The sequence below is a fragment of the Ornithorhynchus anatinus genome, chromosome 5 (assembly GCF_004115215.2).
Source record: "Ornithorhynchus anatinus isolate Pmale09 chromosome 5, mOrnAna1.pri.v4, whole genome shotgun sequence".
Classification (NCBI taxonomy): domain Eukaryota; kingdom Metazoa; phylum Chordata; class Mammalia; order Monotremata; family Ornithorhynchidae; genus Ornithorhynchus; species Ornithorhynchus anatinus.
In genome coordinates, this window is record NC_041732.1 from 37,893,492 (window position 1) to 37,920,850 (window position 27,359).

Sequence of the window (27,359 nt, forward strand, 5' to 3'; positions counted from 1 at the left end):
ATTGAGTGCTTACTCTTCAAAGCACTCTATTAAATTTTCGATCAATAGTATTTGCCGAGTACTTACTCGGTGCAAAACACTGTGCTTAACACTTAGGAAAGTACAGTAGAGTTAATAGAAATGATCCCAGCCCCTGTTTTAGAAAAATGAACTAGACACAGAGGAAGGTTTGGACTGGAAAGAGGAAAGGCTGGAGGCAGGGAGGTTTGCAAGGAGGCTAATGCAGTTGTCCAATCAGAATATGACAAGTGCTTAGGAAGACATAGTGACAGTTTGGATGGAGAAGGGGAGAGAGTCTTCAAATGTTGTGAAAAAAGAATATGTATTTAGTGAGCGCATGTATTTGGGAATTGAAAAAGAGAGAGAGGAGTCAAGGATAAGATCATGTTTTGGGGGGATTTTTAAAATCGTATTTGTTGAGCACCTTATATGGTCTTAGTGCTGTACTAAGTGCCGGGGTAGATAGGAGCTCATCAGGTGGGCCCACCCCATGTCCCATGTGGGGGTCACAGCTTTAATCCCTGTTTTCCAGATGAGGTAACAGAGGCACAGAGAAGTTCCAAGTTGCCCAAGGTCACACAGCAGAAAAGTGGTGGATCCAGAATTAGAACCTAGGTCCTCCGGACTCCCAGGCATGCTGTGCTCTATCCATTAGGCCACGTTGGACTTGAGAGATGGGAAGGCTAGTAGTACTGTCAGCAGTGGTGGGAAAGTTAGGAATAGGAGAGGATTTGGGAGAGAAAATGAGAAGTTCAGTTTTGGACACTTGGAGCTTCAGGTGTCGTTGGGACATAATAATGAGAATAACAATGGTATTTAAGCGCTGTGCCCCAAGCACTGTTCTAACTCGAGGGTAGATGCGAGGTAACGAGGTTGTCCCATGTGGGGCTCACAGTCTTAATCCCCCTTTTACAGATGAGGTAAGAGATGTCCTGGAGTCAGGAGGAGATGCGAGACTGCAGAGGAGAGAGGTCAGGGCTAATGAGGTAGATTTGTAGAACCATGAATCGTATATCAAGACAGTCAGTTGAATAGGTATTCTGAGAAGCTGTTTCAGCTGTTTCAGCTGTTTCAAACCTGAGGAGGATTTTGTTCTGTTCTTTATCTGATGGTCATTCATCCACTGCCCTGTTAGGAGTAATTTGTTATGTTTATTGTGACTCATTTGGCAAGATAATTCTGGCGGAGTGAGTGTATAACAGCGACTGCTTCTCGTGCTACGTGTTCATGTTGGAGCAGGGCCTACTAGTTGTTCCACATCAGTTCTTGACATCACAGTCGTGGCTCGCCAGCGGGGAGAAAGCCACGGCAGAGAGTATCCTGCTTTTTTTGAAAGCACGCCCAGTGGAGACACGATATTTCAGGGAAGTTTTTGTAAATTTTTTGAACTTAGTGCTTGAAATTAAATTTGTTATTAATGTTTTTTTTTAATCCTGGGCTATATGGCACACACGAAAATCCTTCGGGGATTTGGGAAAAGGTACTGTGATTTTACCGTGCTGGGATCAATAGGTGACGATTGTTGCATCGGTTGTTTCGGTGTAACCATTTTAGTATTTGGGAAAAGCTCGGGTTTTGAATTCCCTCATTGTTTAAAGTTAATATTTCACCTATGCCTAGTCTCTGTCTTTGTGGTCAGAGCAGTTCTGTTCTTTGAAAAAATGGATTTTATTTTAATTTTCCTTCTTAGGATCACTCGCCTTATACTAACTACGGATCTAACTACTGGAATTCTGCTACTCAACAGAGAGCTTCCTACCCGAGCACTTATCCTGTAAGACCGGATTTGCAAGGCCAGGTACAGTCTGATGAGAAATTTCCACTGGAGTTTAGAAAATGAAACTTTTTTTTTCCTTAGAGGTTGATTTGAAACCCTTTTAATCCTCTTCTACAGAAGGAATGTGGCTCTCTATTGGATGATCTTCAATCATGTTATTTCATGTGCCCAAATTCAAGGCTTAAATTAGGTTTCTCACTAGAAATTTACTACTCAATATTTCACCATTTGACTCAGATTTAGGGCAGAGAGCTTATAGATAGTGCCATCAGGGAGAATAGGAGATTGAGGCAAAATGGGTCACATTCCTGAGAACAGAGAACTGAAATATAATTAAAAAGGGAAATTTCCATTGTATCTTCAGCTTGAGGCCAGGGTTAAGTAAAGTAAGATAATGATCTGAGACCATCTTCACAGTCTGCTTTATGTAACGGTGAGGATGAGGACAGAAGCAGTGAGGTGAATTTCTGCATTGATTAGACATTCAGGTTAAAACAGATTTAAAATTTATTTTGGCACACGTGGGCCTACTCCGTGATAGAGCCCTGCTACGTTCCTTGAAAACATGGTTGTATCATGAGGAGGTACTGTTTCCATGGGCTCATGTGTTATAAATTGGAAGCCATTCCAAAAGCTCTGAAAAAAATTGAAATTACTGTACATGTAATGTTCTGTAACAGTGAACATCACTAAACTATTATTCTTTATTAAGGCAGTTCAGTGTATAACATCACATTAAATAAGGGATTGTAATATGATCAATGCTCTTTGAACGAGGTGGCAGAAGTGAAAACTTGCTCTAAGGACTGTTTTTTCAACTTTAGTGAAAAATTTGTCCGGTTAAAGTTGAACAGTTTCTCTTCATAAAACACCTTGCATTCGACCAAGCCCCGAATGTCTCTGTACACCTATGAACTCCTCTTTCCATCTGGCTCTTCAGTCATTTCTAACTGCTTCCTTGAAAATTGATGCAAGGCTTTGTAATCCCCAAATTTTAGCTGGTAATGGAGCTATGATCCTAGCCTTAGTGGCAGCCTTGACAACTCCCTCCTGCATCACTGGGGTGTGTGTGCGTGTGTCTGGGAGACCATTCTGCTTTATCCGATAGCAGCTCGGAATTGGGATGGTAGAAGGGCAGGAATTTCTTCGTTTCCCTCGAAAGCAACCGAGAACTGGGAATACTAGAAGGGGCAGAGATTTTAGGAGGATGTAGTCAGCCTCTCTACCTCATCGTGATTCTTGGCTGCTTTCAGACAGAGTGGAACAGCTGGCTTTCAGTTTGTTTTCAGGGAGAGACTGTGGCTGAAAGCAGGTTTCTCTTTGTTGCTTTAAGATGAAGCGGAGAAGGGGCTCCCAGATGGTGTGGGGAAGGAGTTGAATTTGTTGCAATCATTTTGGATCTTAGGTTAAGTCGGCAATTCTGCATAACGCATCTCCAGATATTACATATTGTGGTTGTTTGGAACTGCCTATATTAAGAAATACATAGTGGGATTTGTTAAGCGCTTACCACGTGGCAAACACTATACTAAATGCTGGGCTAATTACAAGCAATCAGATTGGAGACAGCCCCCCCTCCCACATGAGGCTCACTGTTTAAGTAGGAGGGAGAGTAGGTTTTGCATCGCAATTTTCAGAAGAGGAAACTGAGTCATAGATAAGGTCACACAGTAGGCAAACGGCAGAGACCATTTAGTCTTATTCTCGTTCCTCTCTGAGTGTGAAGAGGGAGCACTCTCCAAAGTGACTACTGTTTTTTGCTTTGGCTGGGTTGAATGGGAGAGAAAATTAAGCACCAGAATTTCTGGTAATGTAACTTAGAAGGTTAATAATTTATTGAAATAAGCTGTCAACTGAAACAGCTCCATTCCAGTGGAAATGTTTATGTGGGTACATTACCGGGTCCCAGTGGTAAATAATGTGCACTTTAGTGTTGATAGCAGTTGTATTCGAGAGATATCTTTTTGCAGTCTTGTAATCAGCAATGGGATTTGATTGAGGCCAAAAACTAAGGAATCAACTATATCAATATGCTAAATGATCACTTTGAGCATAGAATTGGACTTAGTTTTGTTAAGGGGAAGGGGGCAGAGTCTGCCCCTCTCCCCTCCTCCTCGACTTTCCTTGCCTCTAGTGGATGCTGAAACAAAATTCCTGGCTGACCCTACGACCTAGCCAGGAAGAGAAAAAGCCCTTACCCAGCCCCAGATCCCAGCAGAGGGGCAAAAAAGCCCCGCTAGTCCCAGAGCACAGTGAGACGCAAAGAAGCGTGGCCTAATGGAAAGAGTACGGGCCTCGGAGTCGGAGGATCCGGGATCTAGTCCCGACTCTGCCCGTTGTTTGCTGTGTGACCTTGGGCAAGTCACCTAACTTCTCTGTGCCTGTTTACAGTTGAGGAAAACGGGGATTCAGTACTTGTTCTCCCTCTTACAGTGTGTAGGACAGGGACTTTGATTTAATTAACCTGAACCTCCCGCAGAGCTTAGAACAGTGTTTGATACACAGTAAGTGCTTCACAATTAGCATTAAATAAAGAAGCTTCATCTTGGGTCTGGGGCCCCCCGAAAGGTGGGAAGAGCCCTCAGCACTCTGCGGAGCCTTCCCCTGGCTTGGGCCAGGTCGACCTGGTTTGCCCAGTCTCTTCCTGCTTGGCTCCAGGGCCAGACTGAGGGTTCAGAGGAAGCCCCCCCGCTTACCCCTGAGCTCCGTCCAGCTGGCCTGACGTGACCAGAATTCTGGTGACCTTCCTGGTGCATAGTGGATGGGATCAGAGGTGACTAGAAATGGGAAGGGAACAACAGAGAGGGAAATTGCCTGAGAAGGGAAAGGCAGGGGAACATAATAATAATAATAATGTTGGTATTTGTTAAGCGCTTACTATGTGCCGAGCACTGTTCTAAGCGCTGGGGTAGACATAGGGGAATCAGGTTGTCCCACGTGGGGCTCACAGTCTTAATCCCCATTTTACAGATGAGGGAACTGAGGCACAGAGAAGTTAAGTGACTTGCCCACAGTCACACAGCCGACAAGTGGCAGAGCTGGGATTCGAACTCATGAGCCCTGACTCCAAAGCCCATGCTCTTTCCACTGAGCCACGCTGCTTCTCCTGCAGGGAACATGCAGGGGGAGGAGGAGGGAGGGGAGAAGAGAGGGGAAAAAAATGTGGGAAATGGAGAGAAGGGGAGAAAGTAGGTGGGAGGGGTGAGCTTGGAGCTTACTATGGCAGCTCACCGGCCTTGTGCCCAGAGTACCTGTCTGCTGGCCCTGGGCGAATTGGGGGCTACAGACACCTCTCTTGGGCTCCAGGGCCAAGCCAGAGGCGAGTGGAAACCTGCTGGGCTGGGGAGTGGTGGCCTAGTGACAGGGATTGGGGAGTAGGGCTGCAATCTTGGCTCCACCCAGGCGCCGGAAAGGTGAGCTATAGCTGTGGGAGCAAAGTTCACACCTGTGCCATCACAGTAATAATAAGTATGGTGTTTGTTAAGCGCTTACTATATGCCAGGAGCAGTTCGAAGGGCTGGGGTTGTGTCAGATGCAGTCCCCGTCCCACGTGGGACTCACGGTCTCGATCCCCATTTTACAGATGAAGTAAGAAGCACAGAGAAGTAAAGTGTCTTGCCCAAGATCACACAGCAGCCAAGTGGCAGAGTGGGATTAGAACCCATGACCTTTTGACTCCCAGGCCCGTGCTCTATCCGCTCTGCCATGCCGTTTCTCAGGGGGAGGCAGTTGCCATCGCCTTGATCCCAAGAACACGGCACTTTGCCAATTCCCTGTTGGTTACTTTCGGCGGGAGAGCCAAGGCCGGTGGTTCTGTGGCCCTCAGTGGTGGTGCAGCCCTCTTCAGTCTCTGTCATAACAAGAAATTCTTTATTTTCATTTGATTGCACTTATTGAGTGCTTACTGTGTGCGGAGCACTGTACTAAGGGCTTGGGAGAGTACGGTACAATGGTAAACAGACACATTTCCTGCCTACAGTGAGAAGGACGGATGCTGGGGGTTCGCGGGAAGTTCATTCATTCATTTGATTGCATTTATTGAGCACGTACTGTGCAGAGCACTGTACTAAGCACTTGGAGGAGTACAGTACAATGGTAAAGGCACATTGCCTGCCCACAACGAGGGGAATGGATTCATTCTTTCGATTGCCTGTACTGAGCGCTTACTGTGTGCAGAGCACTGTACTAGGTTCTTGGGAGAATACAGTACAGGGGTAAACAGACGCATTTCCTGCCTACAGTGAAGGGGACGGATGCTGTGCAGTGGGGGGATTCATTGATTCGATTGCATTTATGGAGCGCGTACTGTGTGCAGAGCACTGTAGTAAGCGCTTGGGAGAATATAGTATAGCGGTAAACAGAAAAATTTCCTGCCTACAACCAGGGGGACGGATGGGTGTGTGTGGGGTTGGTTTCATTCATTCATTAAAATGCATATGGTACTGTGTGCAGAGCACTGTACTAAGCACTTGGGAGAGTACAGTACAGCGGTCAACAGACACACACCCTACCTACAAAGAGCAAAGAGAGGGATGGATGCTCGGGGGCGGGCGGGAGGTTCATTCATTCATTCAGTAGTGTCTACTGAGTGCTTGCTGTGTGCAGAACACTGTACTAAGCGCCTGGGGCAGTACAGTAGAGCGGTAAACAGACAGACTGGAGGAGGAGGAGGAGCAGTCCCCACCCCCGGGTCCTGGGCCACTCCCCGCCGTCGGTAGGGGTTGCTAAAGGCCCACACCAGCTTCCTTCCTAAGCCAGCGCCGCCTGCCTTCTCCCTTCCTTTGTCTCCCTCCTCTCCCTGCCCTTTCCTTCACCCCCTTCCTGTTCTCCTTTCCTCACTTTTCCCCCCTCCCCTGAAGAACCCGAAACCGTATCAGCCCCAACTGCATCCGAAGCTGCACGGGAACAACTCCTTCGATTTATAATCCCGGCATTTTAAGACCGGGGTTTCTTGTTCAGGTTTCTCTTTCTTCAGTATGTATTCCCGGGACACCCTTTCCAGCTTGCGTTCCCTTCCTCTCACCAAACAGGAGCTGTTTGAGGAGAATCCGGGCTCATTTTTTCAGAGGTGCAGGGTGCAACTGAGTAGTTTGGTTCTAGTTTCATGATTATTACCTAATAGAGGGTTCACTTTAACATAGAAATAGATAGAAAGCATGGTTAAGCAGGGACAGTTTAAACACTGCTTCAGGTTTTTCCTTTGAACTGTTTGTAGTCTTAAAATGAGAGCACATTTGAGTGCCTCTTTATCCCTACTCTCTGGTGTCAAATGAAAACTCAAATCAAAGGTGGAATGAAGAAGTCTTCATCACCTGCTTATTTGGAGTCTATAGAAACTACAAACCAAATCATTTAACTGTTGGAGTTCCTCAAGGGTCAGTTCTTGGCCCTCTTCTGTTCTCCATTTACACTCACTCCCTCGGTGAACTCATCCGCTCTCACGGCTTTGACTACCATCTCTACGCAGATGACACGCAGATCTGCATCTCCGCCCCTGTCCTCTCCCCCTCCCTTCAGGCTCGCATCTCCTCCTGCCTCCGGGACGTCTCCACCTGGATGTCGGCCCGCCACCTAAAACTCAACATGAGCAAGACTGAGCTCCTCATCTTCCCTCCCAAACCCGGTCCGCTCCCAGACTTCTCTATCACCGTGGATGGCACGACCATCCTTCCCGTCCCACAGGCCCGCAATCTCGGTGTCATCCTTGACTCGTCCCTCTCGTTCACCCCACACATCCTATCCGTTACCAAGACCCGCCGGTTTCACCTCTACAGTATCGCCAAGATCCGCCCTTTCCTCTCCACCCAAACGGCTACCTTACTATTACGGGCTCTCGTTATATCCCGGCTAGACTACTGTGTCAGCCTTCTCTCTGACCTCCCTTCCTCCTCTCTCGCCCCGCTCCGGTCTATTCTTCACTCCGCTGCCCGGCTCATCTTCCCGCAGAAACGATCTGGGCATGTCACTCCCCTTCTTAAACAACTCCAGTGGTTGCCTATCGACCTCCGCTCCAAACAAAAACTCCTCACTCTAGGCTTCGAGGCTCTCCATCACCTTGCCCCTTCCTACCTCTCCTCCCTTCTCTCTTTCTACCGCCCACCCCGCACGCTCCGCTCCTCTGCCGCCCACCTCCTCACCGTCCCTCGGTCTCGCCTATCCCGCCGTCGACCCCTGGGTCACGTCCTCCCGCGGTCCTGGAACGCCCTCCCTCCTCACCTCCGCCAAACTGATTCTCTTTCCCTCTTCAAAACCTTACTTAAAAATCACCTCCTCCAAGAGGCGTTCCCAGACTGAGCTCCTCTTCCCCCTCTACTCCCTCTGCCATCCCCCCTTTACCTCTCCGCAGCTAAAGCCTCATTTTCCCCTTTTCCCTCTGCTCCTCCACCTCTCCCTTCCCATCCCCACAGCACTGTACTCGTCCGCTCAACTGTATATATTTTCGTTACCCTATTTATTTTGTTAATGAATTGTACATCGCCTTGATTCTATTTAGTTGCCATTGTTTTTACGAGATGTTCTTCCCCTTGACGCTGTTTAGTGCCATTGTTCTTGTCTGTCCGTCTCCCCCGATTAGACTGTAAGCCCGTCAAACGGCAGGGACTGTCTCTATCTGTTGCCGACTTGTTCATCCCAAGCGCTTAGTACAGTGCTCTGCACATAGTAAGCGCTCAATAAATACTATTGAATGAATGAATGAAATCATAACAAAGGACAGTCTTTGGGTACGGCTTGGACAGGACTGTGGGTATTATTATAATTATTATTATTGCCCAAATTAGCCTTTTTAATCACAAACCCAAGACGGTCACTGACACCGTCTTGGAGTACAAAGAATGACTCTCTCTTCCCCTGCATTTGTCTATCTCACCGCCTAATCCTTGCCAATCAGTCAACTGTATTAATTGAGTACTTTCTGTGTGCAAAGCACTGTACTAAGCATTTGGGAGAGCAATCGATAATATTTATTGAGCGCTTACCATCTGCAAAGCCTTGCACTAGGTGCTTAGGAGAGTATAATACAACAGTAAACAGACACATTCCCTGCCCACAACGAGCCAATATAACAGAGTTGGTATACACCTTCTCTGCACACAACGAGCTTACTCTCTAGAGGGGGAGACAGGTATTAATATAAATAAATAATGGATGTAGTATTAGTATTATTATTATATTTGTCAAGCGCTTACTCTGTGTTAGGCACTATTCTAAGCACTGGGATGGGTACAGTCCCTGTCCCACATAGGGCTCACAGTCTCGATCCCTATTTTACAGATGAGATAACAGGCACAGAGAAGTGACTTGCCCAAGGTCACACAGCAGACAGGTGGCGGAGCCAAGACTAAAACTCAGGTTCTTTTGACTCCCAGACCTGTACTCTACCCATTAGGCCATCCTGCTTCTCTGCTATGTACATAAGAGCTGTGGAGCTGAAGGAGGGGTGAAAAAAGGGAGTAAATAGAAGTGCAAGAGCGATGACGTAGAAGGGAGTGGGAGAAGAGGAAACGAGGGCTGTCAGAGAAGACCTTTTGGAGGAGATGTGCCTTCAGTAAGACCTTGAAGGTGGGGAGAGTAGTTGTCTGTTGGATATGAAGAGGAAGTGTGTTCCAGGCCTGCAGCGGGACGTGGGCGAGAGGTTGGTGGCAAGCTAGACGAGATCAAGATAGAGCGAGTAGGTTAGCATTAGAGGAACGACGTGGGTGGGCTGGGTTGCTGTGGGAGAACAGTGAGGTAAGGTAGAAGGGGGCAAGGCGAGCGAGTGCTTTAAAGCCGATTGTACGGAGTTACTGTTTGATGCGGAAGTGGATGGCAACCACTTGGAGGTTCTTGGGGAGTGGGGAAGCATGGACTTGACCGTTTCTGAGGAATGGGGAAGCGTGGACTTGACTGTTTCTGTAGAAGAATGATCTGGGCAGCGGAGTGAAGTATGGACTGGAGTGGGGAGAGATATAGGAGTCAGGGAAGTCAGCAGAGGAGGCTAGTATGGCAATCAAGGCGGGATAGGATAATTCCTTGGATTAGCGAGGTAGCAGTTCTGGCCTGGAGCACCCTCCCCTTTCATATTCCACAGGCGATCACTCTCCCCACCTTCAAAGGCTTATTGAAGGCACATCTCCAGGAGGCCTTCCCCGACCAAGCCCTCACTTCCTCTTATCCCACTCCCTTCTGTGTCGCCGCTGCACTTGAATTTGCTGCCTTTATTTACCCCCCTCGGCCCCACAGCAAGTACAGTGCTCCGCACATAGTAAGCACTTAATAAATACCCTTGATTGATTGATTGTATTAATGTCTGCCTCCCCCTCTAGGCTGGAAGCTCATGGTGGGCAGGGAATGTGTCTGTCAGCTCTGTTATATCGTACTCTCCCTGCAGTACAGAGCTCAGCACACAATAAGTCCTCGATAAATATGATTGACCAATTGATTGATCTCCCCTTCCCCTCTCCACCTCCCTCCCAAGTCACCAGTGTTTTTGGACATCAGTTGTCGTTCCAGGGACCACTGCACCTTGAAGCATACTCCCCATAGGCTATAGCCCTGTCCCTGTAAGCGAGCCCATTTCTGGTTTGGCTCGTGAGGGCCCGGGCCCAGACCCTGTGTCGCTGGACTCTGCCTGAATGGCGGGGCTGTACAGGGCAACAAGCTGGGGAGTGAGGTTGTCCCCAGGCTGACGCTACTTCTAAAGGTTGCCTTCTTTCATATCCTAAAAAGTTTGCAGACTAGGTTTTTGGCCAGATAATAATAATAATAATAATGTTGGTATTTGTTAAGCGCTTACTATGTGCCGAGCACTGTTCTAAGTACTGGGGTAGACACAAGGGAATCAGGTTGTCCCACGTGGGGCTCACAGTCTTAATCCCCATTTTACAGATGAGGTAACTGAGGCACCGAGAAGTTAAGTGACTTGCCCAAAGTCACACAGCTGACAAATGGCCGAGCTGGGATTTGAACCCATGACCTCTGACTCCAAAGCCCATGCTCTTTCCACTGAGCCACGCTGCTTCTCTCATTCAGTCATATTTATTGAGCGCTTACTGTGGGCGAAGCACTGTACTAAGCGCTTGGCAGAGCACAATACAACAACAAACAGACACATTCCCTGCCCATGACGAGCCCGGAGTCTAGAGGGGGTGACGGACATTAGTATGCATAAATAAATGACAGATATATACATATGTGCTGTGGGGCTGGGATGTGGCCCTTGCCCTCTCACATGCATGGTCTCTCTTCCTATCCTTTTCAGGGAATGGATTCCTACACAGATGAAGCCTATGGCCCTCACTACCCACCAGGGTCAGGAACGACCACCCCGCCGTACTCTGGGACTTACTACTCGTCTGTACATCCTCAAACCCCTTACCCTACCGAGGCCCAAAGCACATACCGCTCCCCCGGCACCAGCCCGTCCCCAGTGTCTCGATGGACTTATCCCCAGCAGGACTGTCAGTCGGAAGGGCCCTCTCTCAGGGGCCAAGTTCCAGGGTACTCTGCCTCACAGGTGAGCAGTCACTACTGTTTGTGAAAGATCAATCAGTGCTTCTAGACAGATCCGTCAGATCTAGAAAGATCCATCTCTTTGTCCTCTGGTGGGCTCAGTTTGGCTGTATTAATAATGGTGGTCTTTGTTAAGCACTCACTATGTGTCAAGCACAGTTCTAAGTGCTGGAGTAGCTGTAAGCTAACCGGGGTGGACACAGGCCTGGTCCCACATGGGACTCAGTCTTCATCCCCATTTTACAGATGAGGGAACTGAGGCCCATAGAAGTGAAGTGACTTGCCCAAGATCACACAGCAGTGGCTGAGCTGGGATTAGAACCCAGGTCTTTCTGACTTCTGGGCCCGTGCTTTATCCGCTAGGCCATGCTGTATTAGATGAAGTGGGATGGGTGGTGGTGATTGAAGTTCAAGAACTGGATGTCCTTCTGGTCCTGAAGCCAGTGCTGCTTAAACTAGTGCTTGGGTTCAAGCTAAGGGCCTGGGTCAATCAACCAATGGTATTTATTCAGTGTTTATTGTGTGCAAAGCACTGTACTAACTTCTTGGGAGAGTATATACAATAGTTTTGGTAAACAAATTCCCTGCCCACAATAAGCTTCCCCCGCCCCCCAAAAAATTTGGCTATTTGTAATGTTTCCAACTGTTGAGATTTTCCCACATTGTATTAGTTTGGCTCTTCATTCAAAAGAATGAGTATGCCACTCCAATGGTCTTAAAGGTGCCACAAAGTGGAAACACCCACAAAATGTAGAGGAAATGTTGCCTAGGATCTGTTTTTTGTTTTTTTTTATATAGTGTTTTTTAAGTGTTCTAACACTGTTCTAACCTCTGGGTTATATACAAGTCAGTTAGGCTGGATACAGTCCCGCATGGGGCTCACAGTCTAAATTGGAGGGAGAACAGGAGAACCGAGGCAAAGAGAAGTTAAGTGACTTGCTCAAGGTCACCCAGCAAGCACTTGTCAGAGCTGTGATTAGAATCCAAGTCCTCTGACTCCCGGGTCCGTGCTCTTTCCACTAGGCCATGCTGCACCAAGCAGCGTGGCGCAGTGGAAAGAGCACGGGCTTTGGAGTCAGGGCTCATGAGTTCGAATCCCAGCTCTGCCACTTGTCAGCTGTGTGACTGTGGGCAAGTCACTTAACTTCTCTGTGCCTCAGTTCCCTCATCTGTAAAATGGGGATTAAGACTGTGAGCCCCATGTGGGACAACCTGATTCCCCTGTGTTTACCCCAGCCCTTAGAACAGTGCTCTGCACATAGTAAGCGCTTAACAAATACCAACATTATTATTCACTTCATTCATTCATTCAATAGTATTTATTGAGCACCTACTATGTGCAGAGCATTGTACTAAGCGCTTGGAATGTACAGTTTGTCAACAGATAGAGATAATCCTTGCCCAATGACGGGCTCACAGTCTAATCGGGGGAGACAGACGGCAGAACGAAACAGAACGAAACAAAAACAAGAGAACATTATCACGATAAGTAGAATCGAGGGGATGTACACTTGTGACGCATACCCACATTTATACTCCTGTAAGCATCTGCCTTACTTTTCCCATTCCCGCTGACTGAGTTCCCGAGCACGGCAAACACAAACATGAAGCAGTACAGAACATCTTCTGATCCATTTGGGGACACAAAAATTAGAGGGAAATTGGGGTTTGCCTTTATTCTCGGGAGTCGATAAGACATTTTGGCCCAAACCCAGCCAGGGTTTCAACTATTGTGGCCAAGATGTTTGTGTTGTGTGCTTAGAAAGTAAAAGTTTACCACCAGAGCTTCCTTTTCTAAGAAGACATTCAATTGTAGACCTGCCTCCTCATTTTTCCTTTATTTATAATTGAGAATAATAATGATATTAAGCACTTAGACTACGTATCAAGCACTGTACTAAGCACATGGATAGATAATTATTTATGTAAATGTCTGTCACCTCTTCCAGACTCATTGTGGGCAGGGCGTATGTCTGCTAATTTTGCGGTGGTATACTCTGCCAAGTGCATAGTACAGTGTTCTGCACATAGCAAGCACTCAATAAATACCACTGATTGATGCAAGATCATCAGGCCTCAAGTGGAATTGTAGTAAGGGTACAGGTCAGAAGTGAAGCAGCATGAAGAGCAGCTCTAAGTAGGAGGAAAAACAGATATTGAATTCCCACTTTGCAGATGACACAACTGAGTCACAGTGAAGTTGAGTGCTTTACCCAAGGTCATACAGGAGACAAGTGATGGAGCCCGAATCAGAACCCAGGGCCTCAGACTCTCAGGCCCAGGCCCTTTCTACACTTCTTTTCAGATAAACTCAAAAGAACTGGTCCTCTTTGACCTTTTGACTCGGAACACAGCGTGTCTTAAGGAAAGCTGTTCTGAGCCACCCTCATTAGGGAATTTAGCAGTAACCGGGAAGGATGTCTTCTCTCTTTCCCCAGAGCCCAGGGATGGCGCTTCCCCATTATCCATATGGGGATGGGAATTCTAGTATCCCACAGCCTGGACCCCCACCACAACCCCAGGAGGAAGCATGGGCCTCGTCAGGAGTTTATGGAATGACACCGCGCTACTCCTGGTCTTCTGCTTCATCAGCTGCCCCTTCTGGGAATCTCTTCGTGTCAGGGTCTACTTCTTCTTGGCCTAGCAGCGGCTCCCCTCAACCAACCCCTTCACCACCATCTCCACCGCTCCCTCCCTCCTTGGATTCCAAGGTAGGAAAGGGTATTAAGATCGGCTTCTTCTCGAATGCCGTGGCAAGAAATCATGATGAGGGGCTATTGAAAATGACCTGAAGCTCTAAGTCTTAAAAAATTCTAGTGTGTTCTTAATGGGAGGGCCATTTGTAAAAGGATGCAACTCCCGGCAGGATTCCTTGATCCCAGTAACTGGCTTCTCTGGGCTTCACATCGAGAGATTCTCGGCTGAATGGCTGGGTAGTTGCAAATCCTGGCCAAGATACCAACCTTGAGATGGCATAAAAAAGGTCTACAAACTCAAAAGACTATATGAGAAAACTCCAGAAATAGGTGTGGTGTTCAAATTTTATGTGATTGTGTGTTGTGGGGGGTGGCGGGGGAGTGGTGATTTAAGAAACAGTTTTTCTTTTTCAGGGCTGTTTCTGGGTGATAGCCCTATTGAGGAAGGCTATTGGAATTGTAGCTATTAGGTCATAGATTAGATTGTGAGGTGGCCAATGATGAGTTGCCGCACAGGGCAGCTGTTTCCTTTGAGCCTGATCACTGCCTTGTATCATCTTAGGGATGTGCTCCTTCGAAATGACCGGGGCGGGAGGGCAGACTCGGTTGGTAGGAGATCAGTTCCTGTGCTCGCCTGGTCAGATGAAAGATGGAGGCTAAGGAGCCTGGTATTGATGGAGCTCCATTAAAACACCTTTTCTTCCCTTTTCCCTTTCCCCCATAAGGATCCCTCCTATCCCTACAGCCAACCAGAACAAGGCATGAACCAGCACAGTTTTCCCTGCGATGCCCACCAATACGAATCTTCTGGGACCATGAATAACAACAACAAGCCAGACCCGTTCAGCTCCAAGGTGCAATACAGCGCTCAGCCTCAGTTGTACGGAAACTCAGTCAAGAAAGAGCGTAGCAGTCAAGACGTGGGTTTTAAATCTCCCGATGAAGCTCCATCTTCGGACTCCCCAGATCATCCCCCGGGGATTAAAAAAATTATTCAGGTCCTGGAGAAAGTCCAGTACTTGGAACGCGAGGTGGAGGAGTTTGTAGGGAAAAAGACAGACAAGGCCTACTGGCTTCTAGAAGAAATGCTAACTAAGGAGCTCTTGGAACTGGATTCAGTCGAGACCGGTGGCCAGGATGCCATTCGGCAGCCTAGGAAAGAGGCCGTTTATAAGATCCAGGCCATACTGGAAAAACTGGAAAGAAAGGGATTATGAGATGCTCATGGAACTCTTAGTGGTGGCCAATTATCAGCTGTCTCAGTTTGCAGCTAATTCTCACCCCTCTGTCGAAACTGCTGTCGATGACAAGATGCAATAAATTCTGGTGTTTTCATTGGTGTAGAATTCTTTTAAAAATCTGAGGCAGAGAAACTAGACAGTGAAATTTTGGTCCCGAATTTTCTTTAGTTTTGTTGTTTCAGGCCGGTGGATGTATTAAGAAATAGGAAGTATCCGTGTTGCCAAATGAAATGTTTTAATTCTGAAGGAATCTGGACACGCCACCGGGCTTCTCGTCAGCCAGTGTGTAACTACCTTACCAGACCCAAGCCCAAAGAGACCTAACATAATTGGAGGCAAGCAGACCCTGTGTTGAACATCTGAACCAATTGTCAGATTGTGTATGCTGTGAAGACTTTGCTTCATGAGCGCTCTATGTAAATTGCAGCTTAGACTTCAACTTCGTTGGATCTCTGTCTTGTGTCATTATTTGCAGCTCCATATACTGATCATGCAGGTTAAAATGAAACATCGTTCTTTGTTTTATTGGTGGGCTCCGTAGAAAAATGTCAAGTGACCATTTGACAGACCATATTGGCAGCCAGTCAATGTAAATCTCTCAATTTTGATTCATACCTTTCCACTTCTTGAAAATACCACACTTTTCAATGATCTGGTTGTGATCTTCTCCCTTCCTTCCATGTGTAAATCATCATTAGGTTGGAATTTTTCTCCATGAAAGTTGGATGTCATAAAGCTGAATTTGGAGGTGACGGGCTTGCCGTTAAAGTGAGTATGTGGAAGGGGAGAGGTATTTTTATTCTGGGCGTTTTCATGGCATTTGAGTAAAGATCACCTTGATGTTCAGAGAATGTTCTTTCAGCCATATGACTTTTGCTGCTGCTTGTTTAGAGAACCGAAATAGATGCAACTGGAAAGAGAAGCATACTGTGCATAGAAATAGTAACTGCAAGAGGTAATCCTGATAACAAAATAATGAGTGTTTGGTCCACCCAGTTCTTTTATAATGCAGCGGTTGTGTTTTAAGGAAAATGTGTGTTTAGTTCTCACCCTTTTTTGTGACTACCTGCACATGCCCACAACTGGTTCTTCTGACACAGACTCACACTTTCAGAAGGAAGTTCTCTACTTCTGCCATATCATTCTTCCAAAACAAGTAAAATAAACATACGGAATGGCAGAACAGAGTGTTAACAATAATTACTTTTTCTTTCCCCCCCAAAAAAAGCAATGTGGCGTAGTGGATAGAGTACAGGCTCTGGAGTCAGAGGGCTTGGGTTCTAATCCCATCTCTGCCACTTGTCTGTTTATGACCACAGGCAAGTCACTTAACTTCTCTGTGCCTCAGTTACCTCATTTATATAATGGGGATTACGATTGTGAGTCCCACATGGGATAGTGGACTATTTCCAACCTGATTTAGCTTGCATTTACCCCAGCGTTTAGTATAGTGCCTGGCATATAGTAAGTGCTTAAATATTTTTAAAAAAACAACCAAACCCCAAAATAGAATATGTTGGTTCCCAACATTCCTCTGTGTAGATTCCAGCCCCGTTTATAGTTGTGAATGCTGAGGGTGAAAGTTTGGTTGTGCAAATTTAGTGAGGGAATAAATCAGCCATAAAGCCAGAGTAAGAATACCTCTAAAACTGTAAAACCTCACCTAATTTAACTCACACAAAAAAATGTACAGACTGAATTGCCTATTAAGTATTTAAAACAAGAAAAAGGACACCATTTGCAATCCCACTAGTACAGTTGACTTTTAGAGACCATTCTGAGCAATGGATGATGAAATAATATTAGTTGCAGTTTATTAGGTAGCCCTGAGGGTTGTCAGGGGAAGGAGATGTGTTAGAAATGTATTGAATCTTGTGTCCCTTGGTGAAATCTACAATATAGAATAAATTCTTGGGGGGAAAAAAGCTCTCTTGAAGTGATCCCATGTACCACTAGCATTTTTTAAACTCCCAGCCATGTGAACCATAAAAAAAAAAAATTTTAAATGGTGCCTCCCTCCTATATCATGGCCTGACAGAGATTTTACATCAATCAGTGGCATTTATTGAGCACTCGCTGAGTGCAGACACTGTTCTAAACCCTTGGGAGAGGTCTACACAGTAGATTTGGTGGACATGATCCTCCCTTCAAGGAGTTTAATAAAAATAATAATAGAAATAAGTGTGGCATTTGTTAAGCACTTACTATGTGCCCAGCACCGTTCTAAGCAGTGGGGTGGATACAAGCAAATTGGGTTGGACCCAGGCCCTGTCCCACAAGGGGCTCACAGCCTCAAGCCCCATTTTACAGATGAGGTAACTGAGGCCAAGAAAAGTGAAATGACTTGTCCAAGGTCACACAGCAGACAAGTGGCGGAGCCAGAATTAGAACCCATAACCTTCTGGCTCCTAGGCCAGTGCTCTATCCACTCGCCGTGCTGCTTCCCACAGTGCTTTGGCCTTGGCCCAGAAAAGATAACCCAAGCGAAAGGTGAGTCTTTTTGGTGAAAATTAGAGAACATTGGATGGTAGCACAGACTTAAGTGCCTCCCTTCTTTTAATTGCATACCAGTAAGACGATGATTAGTTGGCTAGGCGAGCAACAGAAGAACAAGGTACCGGTACCAATTGGATTATCATGCAATAGTTTCTGGTGTGCTGCTTTTCCCAAAGACTTGGTCCATGCGGTAAAGGTGGTCAAAATAAAGGCAACTCACTACTTGGCATTTATCTTTAATTCAGAAATTTCCCAAGTGGACTAGTCCCACTGCAAATTTTAGACCAAGACAGAGTTCATTTAAGCAGATAACTTCTACCAGCAGGTGTGCAGAAATTAAGCAGTAACATGGCATCTTTGGTTTGAAGAACTGGTTCAGCTTTTGTGGAAGACGGGTCTGGCAGGATTCCAGACTACAGTGAGAATTTCCTTGAATGTTTGTACTTATAGCTAGGCTTGTCTTTTTTTTTTTAATCAATTTGATATTTTTGAACTAATGTCTGGCATTCATATGCATAGTCCTTCGTGTACCACTTCTGCCTAATTCTTGAATAAAGTTACTCCACCATGGCTTGTTACGTACAATGGAGCTTTCTTTGGAATAACCTTCTCCTGATATAGAAACAAAAATAAACTATCTCCAAATATATGGAGATAGGTTTTGCACATGCACATCTGGGTGTTGGTTGTCTTAAAGACTGTCTAAATGGACCGGATTTGTAACAGATGATTTTAAGGATGGTAGAAAAGACATGTTTCTGAGTTTCTTAGTGTGTGGGGATTTAGGGAAGAAGGTGGGTAGTACCCATCTTGGAGTTTCTTCTCACTTGCAGCTCTTCAGTGCTTCTCTTTAAGTCTGTGAGCCCCATGTGGGACAGAGAAGCCATCCAAATTGATTATCTTGCATCTACCCCCAGCACTTAGTACAATGCCTAGCACATAGCACTTAACAAATACCATTATTATTATTACTGTTGTTAGCCCGGTAATATTAAATAAATAATAATAGCAATAGAGTGACCTACTGGAAAGAGCCTGGGTCTGTGAGTCCGAGGACCTGAGTTCTAATCCCAGCCCCGCCACTTCCCTGCTCTGTGACCTTGAACAAGTGACAGCCTCAGTTCCCTCCACTGTTAAATGAGGATTCAATACCTGTTCTCCCTCCTACTTAGACTGTAAGTCCTTTGTGGGATAGGGACTGTGTCTGACCTGATTGATTTGTATCTGCTCCAGTGCTTAGAACAGTGCTTGATGCAAAGTAAACATTTGACAAATAAATTTAAAAAAAACATTTATTATGTACCAGGCCCCGTGCTAAGCACTTATCGAAGTGAAATCTCTGAGTGGTTATTATGTATAGATTGGCTGGCTATGCAGAAACTGACCTGTTACTATATGTTGGTGTGATGAGCTTTGTTTAACCTCTCCTTGACTGTGAGACACCAGTAACGTCTGGAATGTTCCCAGCTAAACAACTAGATTCAGTCAATCAATTAATGGTATTTAGCAAATGCCTACTGTGAGCAGGGTTCTATACTAAATGCTTGGGAGAGTTTAGTTGATGAAATACATGCAATCCCTGCCCTAAAGGAACTTAAAATCTAGGGGAACTGTGCTTGTGTTCCTTTATTGTCAAAGGATGGCCCCTTTGTCTTTCAAATAGCCAATCCGCCCTTGTAGAAATGGCATGATTAAGATCAAACTTGTTCAATATAGTTTGATTCCTTCTTTGAAAAATTGTCCATATTTTTGCTATGAATATTGCTAACTACCTTCCTGCTCACAAACAGGGGAGTGGGTGAGAGTCTACTTTGGCAGTTATTTTCCAATCTTGTTGAAAAGAGCTAGAAAATAATCAGGCCCTGAGTACAGTCCTCGGTGCACAGGTAAGTGCTCGATAAATACCATTGATTGGTTGGTTGATCAGAGTCCCACTATAAGCTGTGCACTCTTGTCAGATTTTCACAGGACTGTGATGGTGGAGTCTCTCACAGGGACGATGGACAGGCTCAGACTCAGGGACCAAGAACCCGCTTGAGGAACCGATTTTGGTGATGGTGGTTTGTGCCGGGCTACTCCCGCTCTCTCTTCTCTGCCAGTTGTTGTGGACCTGCTGGGAATGAAAGTGGCTACCACGAGGAAATAATCCTAGTCTCCTAGCCTCTTTCCAGACAAGGTAAGACTTCCACTAACCTATCCCAGACAGATGAACCTCAGACTGATTTTTAAGACTTTCGTTCATAATTGTTCCGACTGGAAAACGGATCAGCTTTAGCCTGAGCAGTTGTTTAAGGTTTAATTAGGAGCCCTTGGATGCAACCTAAACAGTATTGATTCTACTTTCTACTTAAAGCTGTCTTAGAAGTACTGAAAAAATTATTCAGGGGATGGGCATCCAGTTTATGGAGTATTCAAGCCCCTAAACTCTGTCCTTCTCTCTTGCTGTGTAGTCAGTTCATACTCCATTAACACCTTCACCAAATAGAGGGGAAAAATAAAAGAGAAACTAAACTCAGTCTTATTGGTTTTTTTTCATTCATTCAGTCGTATTTATTGAGCGCTTACTGTGTGCAGAGCACACTATTAAGCACTTGGAAACTGGGTTTTTTTGTAGCAGCTGGGGTAAAAAGTTTGTCAGGAACATGACAACTAATGGTGAGATAAATTGTGGGGATTGTGAATTAGTATAGTGAAATATAATTTTATATAGCATTTTTTAGCAAATTATGATTAGAATGATCAAGGGGTATACCGATTAGTTATTTTACAATGGCGATTATTAGTTATTTTACAATGGCGATTATCTATGAATTTCATTTGTCCATGTGCTCCCTGTTCCCCATTAACACAAAGAATTGGCTGTGGGTAGAAAAGAACTGCAAAGCCCACAAAAAATTACCATACTCTAGAAACACTGAGCGAGTTAGATGAAATCAATGGAATTGTCTGGTCCAAAGAGTTCTTTGTGTGGGCAAACCGGGTTATTTTAAGGAAAGTGATTCACAGAAAGAGCATAGGGCAAACAGAAGAGAGTGACTTTTAACCTCGGCACCACCACGTACTTGCATTTGAGTTTGCTCCTTTGTAAAATGGGACAGTAAAATGATTCTTGTCCTCTCCTTGTGGTACAGGGATATTGTAAGGAAGGAGGAGACCATCTGGCGATGAAGCACTTAAATTGTTTTGAACTTCTCTGAAGAGAGATGTTGTACGTACAGTACCCTTTTGCCTAAAGAGCTATACAGGCATATTTTCACTTTCTGAATGTTAATACTTTGCTTAAGCTCCTAACTAGGTCTATTATTTTTTTCAGGGTTTTGTCAATAATGAGGAAATCCCTAATTCTTCAAAGGAATGACTGAAGAATCTATTTGGGGCATAGGAACAAAAATAAAAGTGTACACATGCACGCTATTAGACTGTAAAATCATTAAGAGCAGGAATTGTGTCTGTCACTTCTGTTTGAACGTTCCAAAGCAATTACTACATTTTGTGTACACAGGTGCTCAAATACTCATATCCCTAAGCATACTTAAGTAGTCACACACCATTAAAAACAAACATTCACAGTCAGAAGTATTTGAGTACCTACTGTAGGCAGATCACTGTGCTAATTACTTGGGAAGGTACAAAAATAACAATAATAATTGTAGTAAGCACTTACTATGTGCCAAGCACAGTACTAAGCACTGAAGTAAACACAGGGCAATCAGGTCAGACAAAGTCCCTCTGACACATGGGGCTCACAGTCTAAGCTGGAGAGAAAACAGATACTGAATCCCCATTTTACAAATGAGGAAACTGAGGCTTGGAGAAGTTAAGTGACTTGTCCAGAGTAACAGCAGGCAAGAGGCAAAGCTGGGATTAGAGCCCAGATCCTCTGACTCCCAGACCAGTGCGCTTTCAGCTAGGCCACTGTGCTTCTCTGGAGCAATGGTTGACACACCATCCCTGCCCTCAAGAGGCTTACAGACTAGCGGAAGGATGAGAAAGTAAGGTGGTTGAGTGGTGTAGAGGGAGCTGGATAGGTAAGGATTCAAAAATATCAAAGTCAAGGATAGGCATCTGCACAGATCTCTTCTACTGACAGCAAGGACTGGGGAAGTTAGATTCCAGGTCTGGTTTAGTGAGCTACCTTCTGTCTCAGTGTCGCTTCCTCTTTTTATCACTGATCTCTGGCACTTCCACAGTCTATCTCGCACCTTTGGACTGTTGAGCCTTACGTGGACTGAACTCAACATATGGATTTCCCGGATTCTGAGCTGTGTACCTTGGGGCTGACTCACTGTTGCCAAGCTTCGGTGGCTTTTAAAAACAGGGTTTCATGACTTTACTAGGCCACAGTCTTGGGAGGTTCTGACCAACTTCAAAACGGGCTGGGCTGCCTTGTAGCCTGCTGCCAGGATGCAGCCTCTGAGCTATGGCAGGCTTCAAGGGCCATCCATTTCCCTACCCTCCGGGGGGTACTTGTTTAGCTCTGTGCAAGTCAGAAACTGTACTTGCATTTTGTTCCCAGAAGGCCAAAGAACATTATCTAGATACAGTTCCATGCAGCTAAAGATCTCAAAGTTCTCAAGGCCACAAAAAGATGTCTTGTGTCAGCCTAATTCTTCCCTGGGCACCTCGGGTGGCTGAAATAGTGCAATCTTGAATAAATAAACCTAAATGGTGTTTGGCTGTAGGTTGTTGCTCCTTTTTAAACTATTATCTGAGGTAATGGCTAACAAAAGCAGCGTGGCATAGTAGATAGAGCACGGGCCTGGTGGGTCAGAAGATCATGGGTTCTAATGCCGGCTCTGCCGCTTGTCTGCTGTGCAACCTTGGGCAAGTCGCTTCCCTTCTCTGGGCCTCAGTTCCCTCATCTGTAAAAGACTGTGAGCCCCATATGGGACGGGCACTATCTAACCCAATTTGCTTGTATCCACCCCAGTGCTTAGTACGGTGCCTGGGACATAGTAAGCACTTAAGGAATACCATTATTAGATTTCTAGGCATGGAAGAAAACTGAAGCAGGCTGAAAGTGCTATTCTGGTAAAAGAAAAAGTCACAGGCTGATCATTCTGGGGTGAAAATTATTTGCAATGGTGCTCCTGCCCATGTGAGCTTGGGTCAGGGTGGGGCTGCTGGTTCCCTCTCCCCCCGCATCCCCTCCCCTCACACACACATGCACAAAATAATAATGTTGGTATTTGTTAAGCGCTTACTATGTGCCGAGCACTGTTCTAAGCGCTGGGGTAGACACAGGGGAATCAGGTTGTCCCACGTGGGGTTCACAGTCTTAATCCCCATTTTACAGATGAGGTAACTGAGGCACCGAGAAGTTAAGTGACTTGCCCAAAGTCACACAGCTGACAAGTGGTAGAGCCGGAGTTCGAACCCATGACCTCTGACTCCAAAGCCCGTGCTCTTTCCAGTGAGCCACGCTGCTTCTCAAATGCAACCGAATCAAAATGCAACCGAATGAGCTGGGCCAAACCAGCCAATACTGTGGGGACACTGGCCACTGGCAGGGGAGCTAGAGGGAGAGGGCAGGGAACTGTAGGTGTCTTCTGCTCCGACTCCCAAAGCGTCAGTCCCCTTCCTCTTCCTCTGCCCTGGATCTTGTTACTGGCACTCTACTGACCAACACCAGCCATGCCAAGCTGAACCTTTGAGAATCTTCATTTCCACTACAGGAAGCAAGTGTGTTTGTGGGTCCCATTTTAGTTCCTTCTAGAGGCCGTGATTGCTTTTCTCTGAGCCCTTCCTCTGGCAACGAGCCAATCCCAATGCTCACCTAACCTTTCCACCCCGTGCCCCTTTCCAATGCAGTCATAGTATTTTAGTTAGAGAACGTTTTTTCTGTCATCCATGGATGGGTCCTACCATCCAGAAAGTATCAATGGGGGAAGGGGAGAAGCACATCTGTTTCCCATTCAGATCTCCACTAACGGTAAATGGAATTAGGTGGTGTCATTGGGAATTTGTCCCCCTAATTTTCTGTACCTGAGGATTTTTTTTCATAAACCTCTTTAGGAAAGGACAGAACTAAAATGATGAAGTGTTTTTTTCTGTCTGCCCATATTTATTCATTCAATCGTATTTATTGAGCGCTTACTATGTGCAGAGCACTGTACTAAGCGCTTGGAATGTACAGTTCGGCAACAAACAGAGACGATCCCCTACCCAACAACAAGCTCACAGTCTGAAAAGGGGAGACAGACAACAAAACAAGTAGTCTGGTGTCAATATCATCAAGATAAATAGAATTCTGGATATATACACATCATTAACAAAATAAATAGAGAAATAATATATACAAATATGCACAAGTGCTGTGGGGAAGGGAAGGGGGAAGAGCGGAGGGAGGGAGTAGGGGGAATGGGGAGGGGAGGAGCAGAGGGAAAGGAAGGAACCCCCTTTCACTTGCTAACAATTGACACTATGCACCCCAAAAGTGTGTGTGGAGGGGGGAGTGAAGCCAGGATCCTGGTTTTTTGCATTCTTTGTAGAAAGGCCAGGAGGAAGCTGTAAGCCTGATGTGGAAAGGGAATGTGTGTATCAATGCTGTTACACTGTACTCTCCCAAGTGCTTAATAAAGTGCTCTACACACAAGTGCTCAATAAATAATATTAATTGGTGAGAACTAGATTAGAAAAGCCAGACTACTTATTTTTTGTTCTGTTTTGCTTTGCTATCTCCCCTATTTAGACTGTGAGTCTGTTACTGGGCAGGGATCATCTCTATCTGTTGCCAAATTGTACATTCCAAGTGCTTAGTACAGTGCTCTGCACCTAGCGCTCAATAAATACGAATGAATGAAAGCGCATGTTGTTTGCAGAACAACTTTTGAGAACAACTACCAATTGTTATATTGTACTCTCCCAAATATTGCAGTGCTCTGTACGCGGTAAGCACTCAATAAATATGGCGGATTGATTGATTTGAGGCCTTAGGCCGAAAGCCTGGAACATCTCTCCTTTTCCTACCAAAAAGGAAAACAGTTCCCAAAACTCCTGCCCCAAGTGAGGAAAGTGTTTGGCTGCCCTGGTTGGAGTTGTTTCTCCAGACAGGGGACAGAGTGGGGCATCTAGACCAGAGATTTATAGGTTCAAATACTCTTGTTTCAGAGATTGGTGACGTATCATTGCTGGCCTCTAGACTTTGGCTGCCCCGTTGTCACCATCATCAACAGCTTAACTGATCACCCAGCGTGTGCTCCACACTGTACCGGAGATTTGGGGAAAAAAGCAACAGAGTTAGAGAGACGCAGTTCCTGTTCTAGAGTAATTTACAATCTGAAAGGAGAAATCCTCTAGGTATGTAAATGAACAATAATACGATATGTAAAACCTGCTATCGGTGTTAGAATAAAAGTCAGCGATTAAACAGTAAACAAACCCATCAATGATATTAAGCTTTCACTGTGTCTAGAGCACTATTATTCAGCGCTTGGGAGAGTACAACGGGATTGGTAGACACGTACCCTGCCCACCAAGAGCTTCCAGTGTAGAGGGGGAGAAAGGCATTAAAATTAGTACATAATTTATAATGTGATTGTGGGGACTAATGGGCTGACGCAATGAAGCAGTGTGGCTAAATGTGAAGAGCACAGGCTTGGGAGTCAGAGGTCATGGTTTCAAATCCTGGCTCCGCCGCTTGTCAGCTGTGACTTGGGTCAAGTTACTTCACTTCTCTGGGCTTCAGTGACCTCGTGTAAAATGGGGATGAAGACTGCGAGCCCCATGTGGGACAACCTGATGACCTTGTACCCGCCCCCCCCTCCCCCAGCACTTAGAACACCACAGAGTAAGCACTTAACAAATGCCATCATTATTATTATGAAGAAGGTGAGCTCGTGGATAGGGAATGTGTTTGATGTTATAGTGTACTTTCCCAGGCACTTAGTACAATGCTTTGCACACAGTAAGCTCTCAATATGATTATTATTAATATAAGGAATAATACTAAAAATAATAATGGCTTAAATGCCATTATTTTTATTAAGAAGGTGAGCTCGTTGTGGGTAGGGAATGTGATGTTATAGTGTAGTCTCCCAAGCACTTAGTACAGTGCTTTGCACACAGTAAGTTCTCAATACGATTACTACTAATATAAGGAATACTACTACTACTGTTACTACTACTACTACTACTAAGTTCTCAATACGATTACTACTAATATAAGGAATACTACTACTACTATTACTACTACTAATAATGGTGGTATTTGTTGAGCGCTTACTATGTGCAAAGCACTGTTCTAAGCGCTGGGGGAGTTACAAGGTGATCAGGTTGTCCCACATGGGGCTCACAGTCTTAATCCCCATTTTACAGATGAGGTAACTAAGGCCCGGAGAAGTTAAATGACCTGCCCAAAGTCACACAGCTGACAGGTGGCGGAGCCAGGATTAGAAACCATGACCTCTGACTCCCAAGCCTGGGCTCTTTCCACTGAGCCACGCTGCTTCTCATAATAATAATAACATTTATATTAGTTTTACGCTGCTAATAATAATAATGGCTTAAATGCCATCATCATCACTGTTATTATGAAGGTGAGTGCGTTGTGGGTAGGGAATGTAATGTTACAGCATAGTCTCCCAAGCGCTTAGTACAGTGCTTGGCACACAGATCTCAATACGATTACTATTTTAATATAGTAATAATGGTATTTGATAAGCGCTTACTATGTGCAAAGCACTGTTCTAAGGGCTGGGACGGGGGGGATTCAAGATAATGAGGTTGTCCCCCGTGGGGCTCCCAGTCTTAATGCCCATTTGACAGATGAGGAAACTGAAGCCCAGAGAAGTGAAGTGACTTGCCCTAAGTTCACAGAGCTGCCAAGCGGAGGGGGCCAGGATTTGAACCCCTGAAGTCCGACTCCCCAGCCCATGCTGTTTCCACCCAGCCACGCTGACAGCACTAATAATAGAGAAGCAGCGTAGCTCAGTGGACAGAGCAAGGGCTGGGGAGTCAGAGGTCGTGGGTTCCCTGACTGCCACTTGTCAGCTGTGTGACTGTGGGCAAGTCACTTCACAGCATGGCTCAGTGGAAAGAGCACGGGCTTGGGAGTCAGAGGTCATGGGTTTGAATCCCGGCTCTGCCACTTATCAGCTGTGTGACTGTGGGCAAGTCACTTAACTTCTCTGTGCCTCAGTTACCTCATCTGTAAAATGGGGATTAACTGTGAGCCTCACGTGGGACAACCTAATTACCCTCTATCTACCCCAGCGCTTAGAACAGTGCTCTGCACGTAGTTAGCGCCTAACAAATACCAACATTACTTGACTTCCCTGGGCCTCAGTTCCCTCATCTGTCAAATGGGGATGAAGCCTGGGAGCCTCACATGAGACAACCTGATGACCCTGCATCTCCCCCAGCACTTAGAACAGTGCTGTGCACATAGTAAGCACTTCACAAATACCAACATAGAGAAGCAGCGTGGCTCAGTGGAAAGAGCCCGGGCTTGGGAGTCAGGGGTCATGGGTTCACATCCCAGCCCCGCCACTTGTCAGCTGGGTGACCGTGGGCGAGTCACTTCACTTCTCTGGGCCTCAGTGACCTCATCCATACAATGGGGATGAAGACTGGGAGCCCCACGGGGGACCACCTGATGACCCTATGTCTACCAAGAGCGTGGGCTTGGGAGTCAGAGGCAACGGGTTCTAATCCTGGCTC

General features: G+C 45.8%; 1 protein-coding gene and 1 long non-coding RNA gene across 3 annotated transcripts in view; both read left to right on the forward strand.

The window, feature by feature from the left end:
- Nucleotides 1–15,297, forward strand: part of BAG4 (BAG cochaperone 4) — a 39,670-nt gene extending 24,373 nt beyond the window's left edge. The window contains exons 1-5 of one of the 2 annotated variants that reach the window (XM_007667402.2): nucleotides 1,403–1,480; nucleotides 1,691–1,798; nucleotides 11,016–11,270; nucleotides 13,705–13,977; nucleotides 14,688–15,297. In XM_007667402.2, the coding sequence (XP_007665592.2) occupies nucleotides 1,418–1,480; nucleotides 1,691–1,798; nucleotides 11,016–11,270; nucleotides 13,705–13,977; nucleotides 14,688–15,179 (1,191 nt within the window). In that variant the 5' untranslated portion in view covers nucleotides 1,403–1,417 and the 3' untranslated portion in view covers nucleotides 15,180–15,297. Of the gene's footprint in view, nucleotides 1–1,402; nucleotides 1,481–1,690; nucleotides 1,799–11,015; nucleotides 11,271–13,704; nucleotides 13,978–14,687 lie in introns of those variants that run through there. The other variant, XM_029065592.1, reaches the window with a different exon arrangement.
- A 4,968-nt stretch (nucleotides 15,298–20,265) lies between these two features.
- On the forward strand, nucleotides 20,266–21,129 carry LOC114812161. Its single transcript, XR_003759808.2, has 2 exons — nucleotides 20,266–20,907; nucleotides 21,013–21,129. It is a non-coding gene; the product is annotated as an uncharacterized LOC114812161 (long non-coding RNA).
- Nucleotides 21,130–27,359: the final 6,230 nt, after the last annotated feature.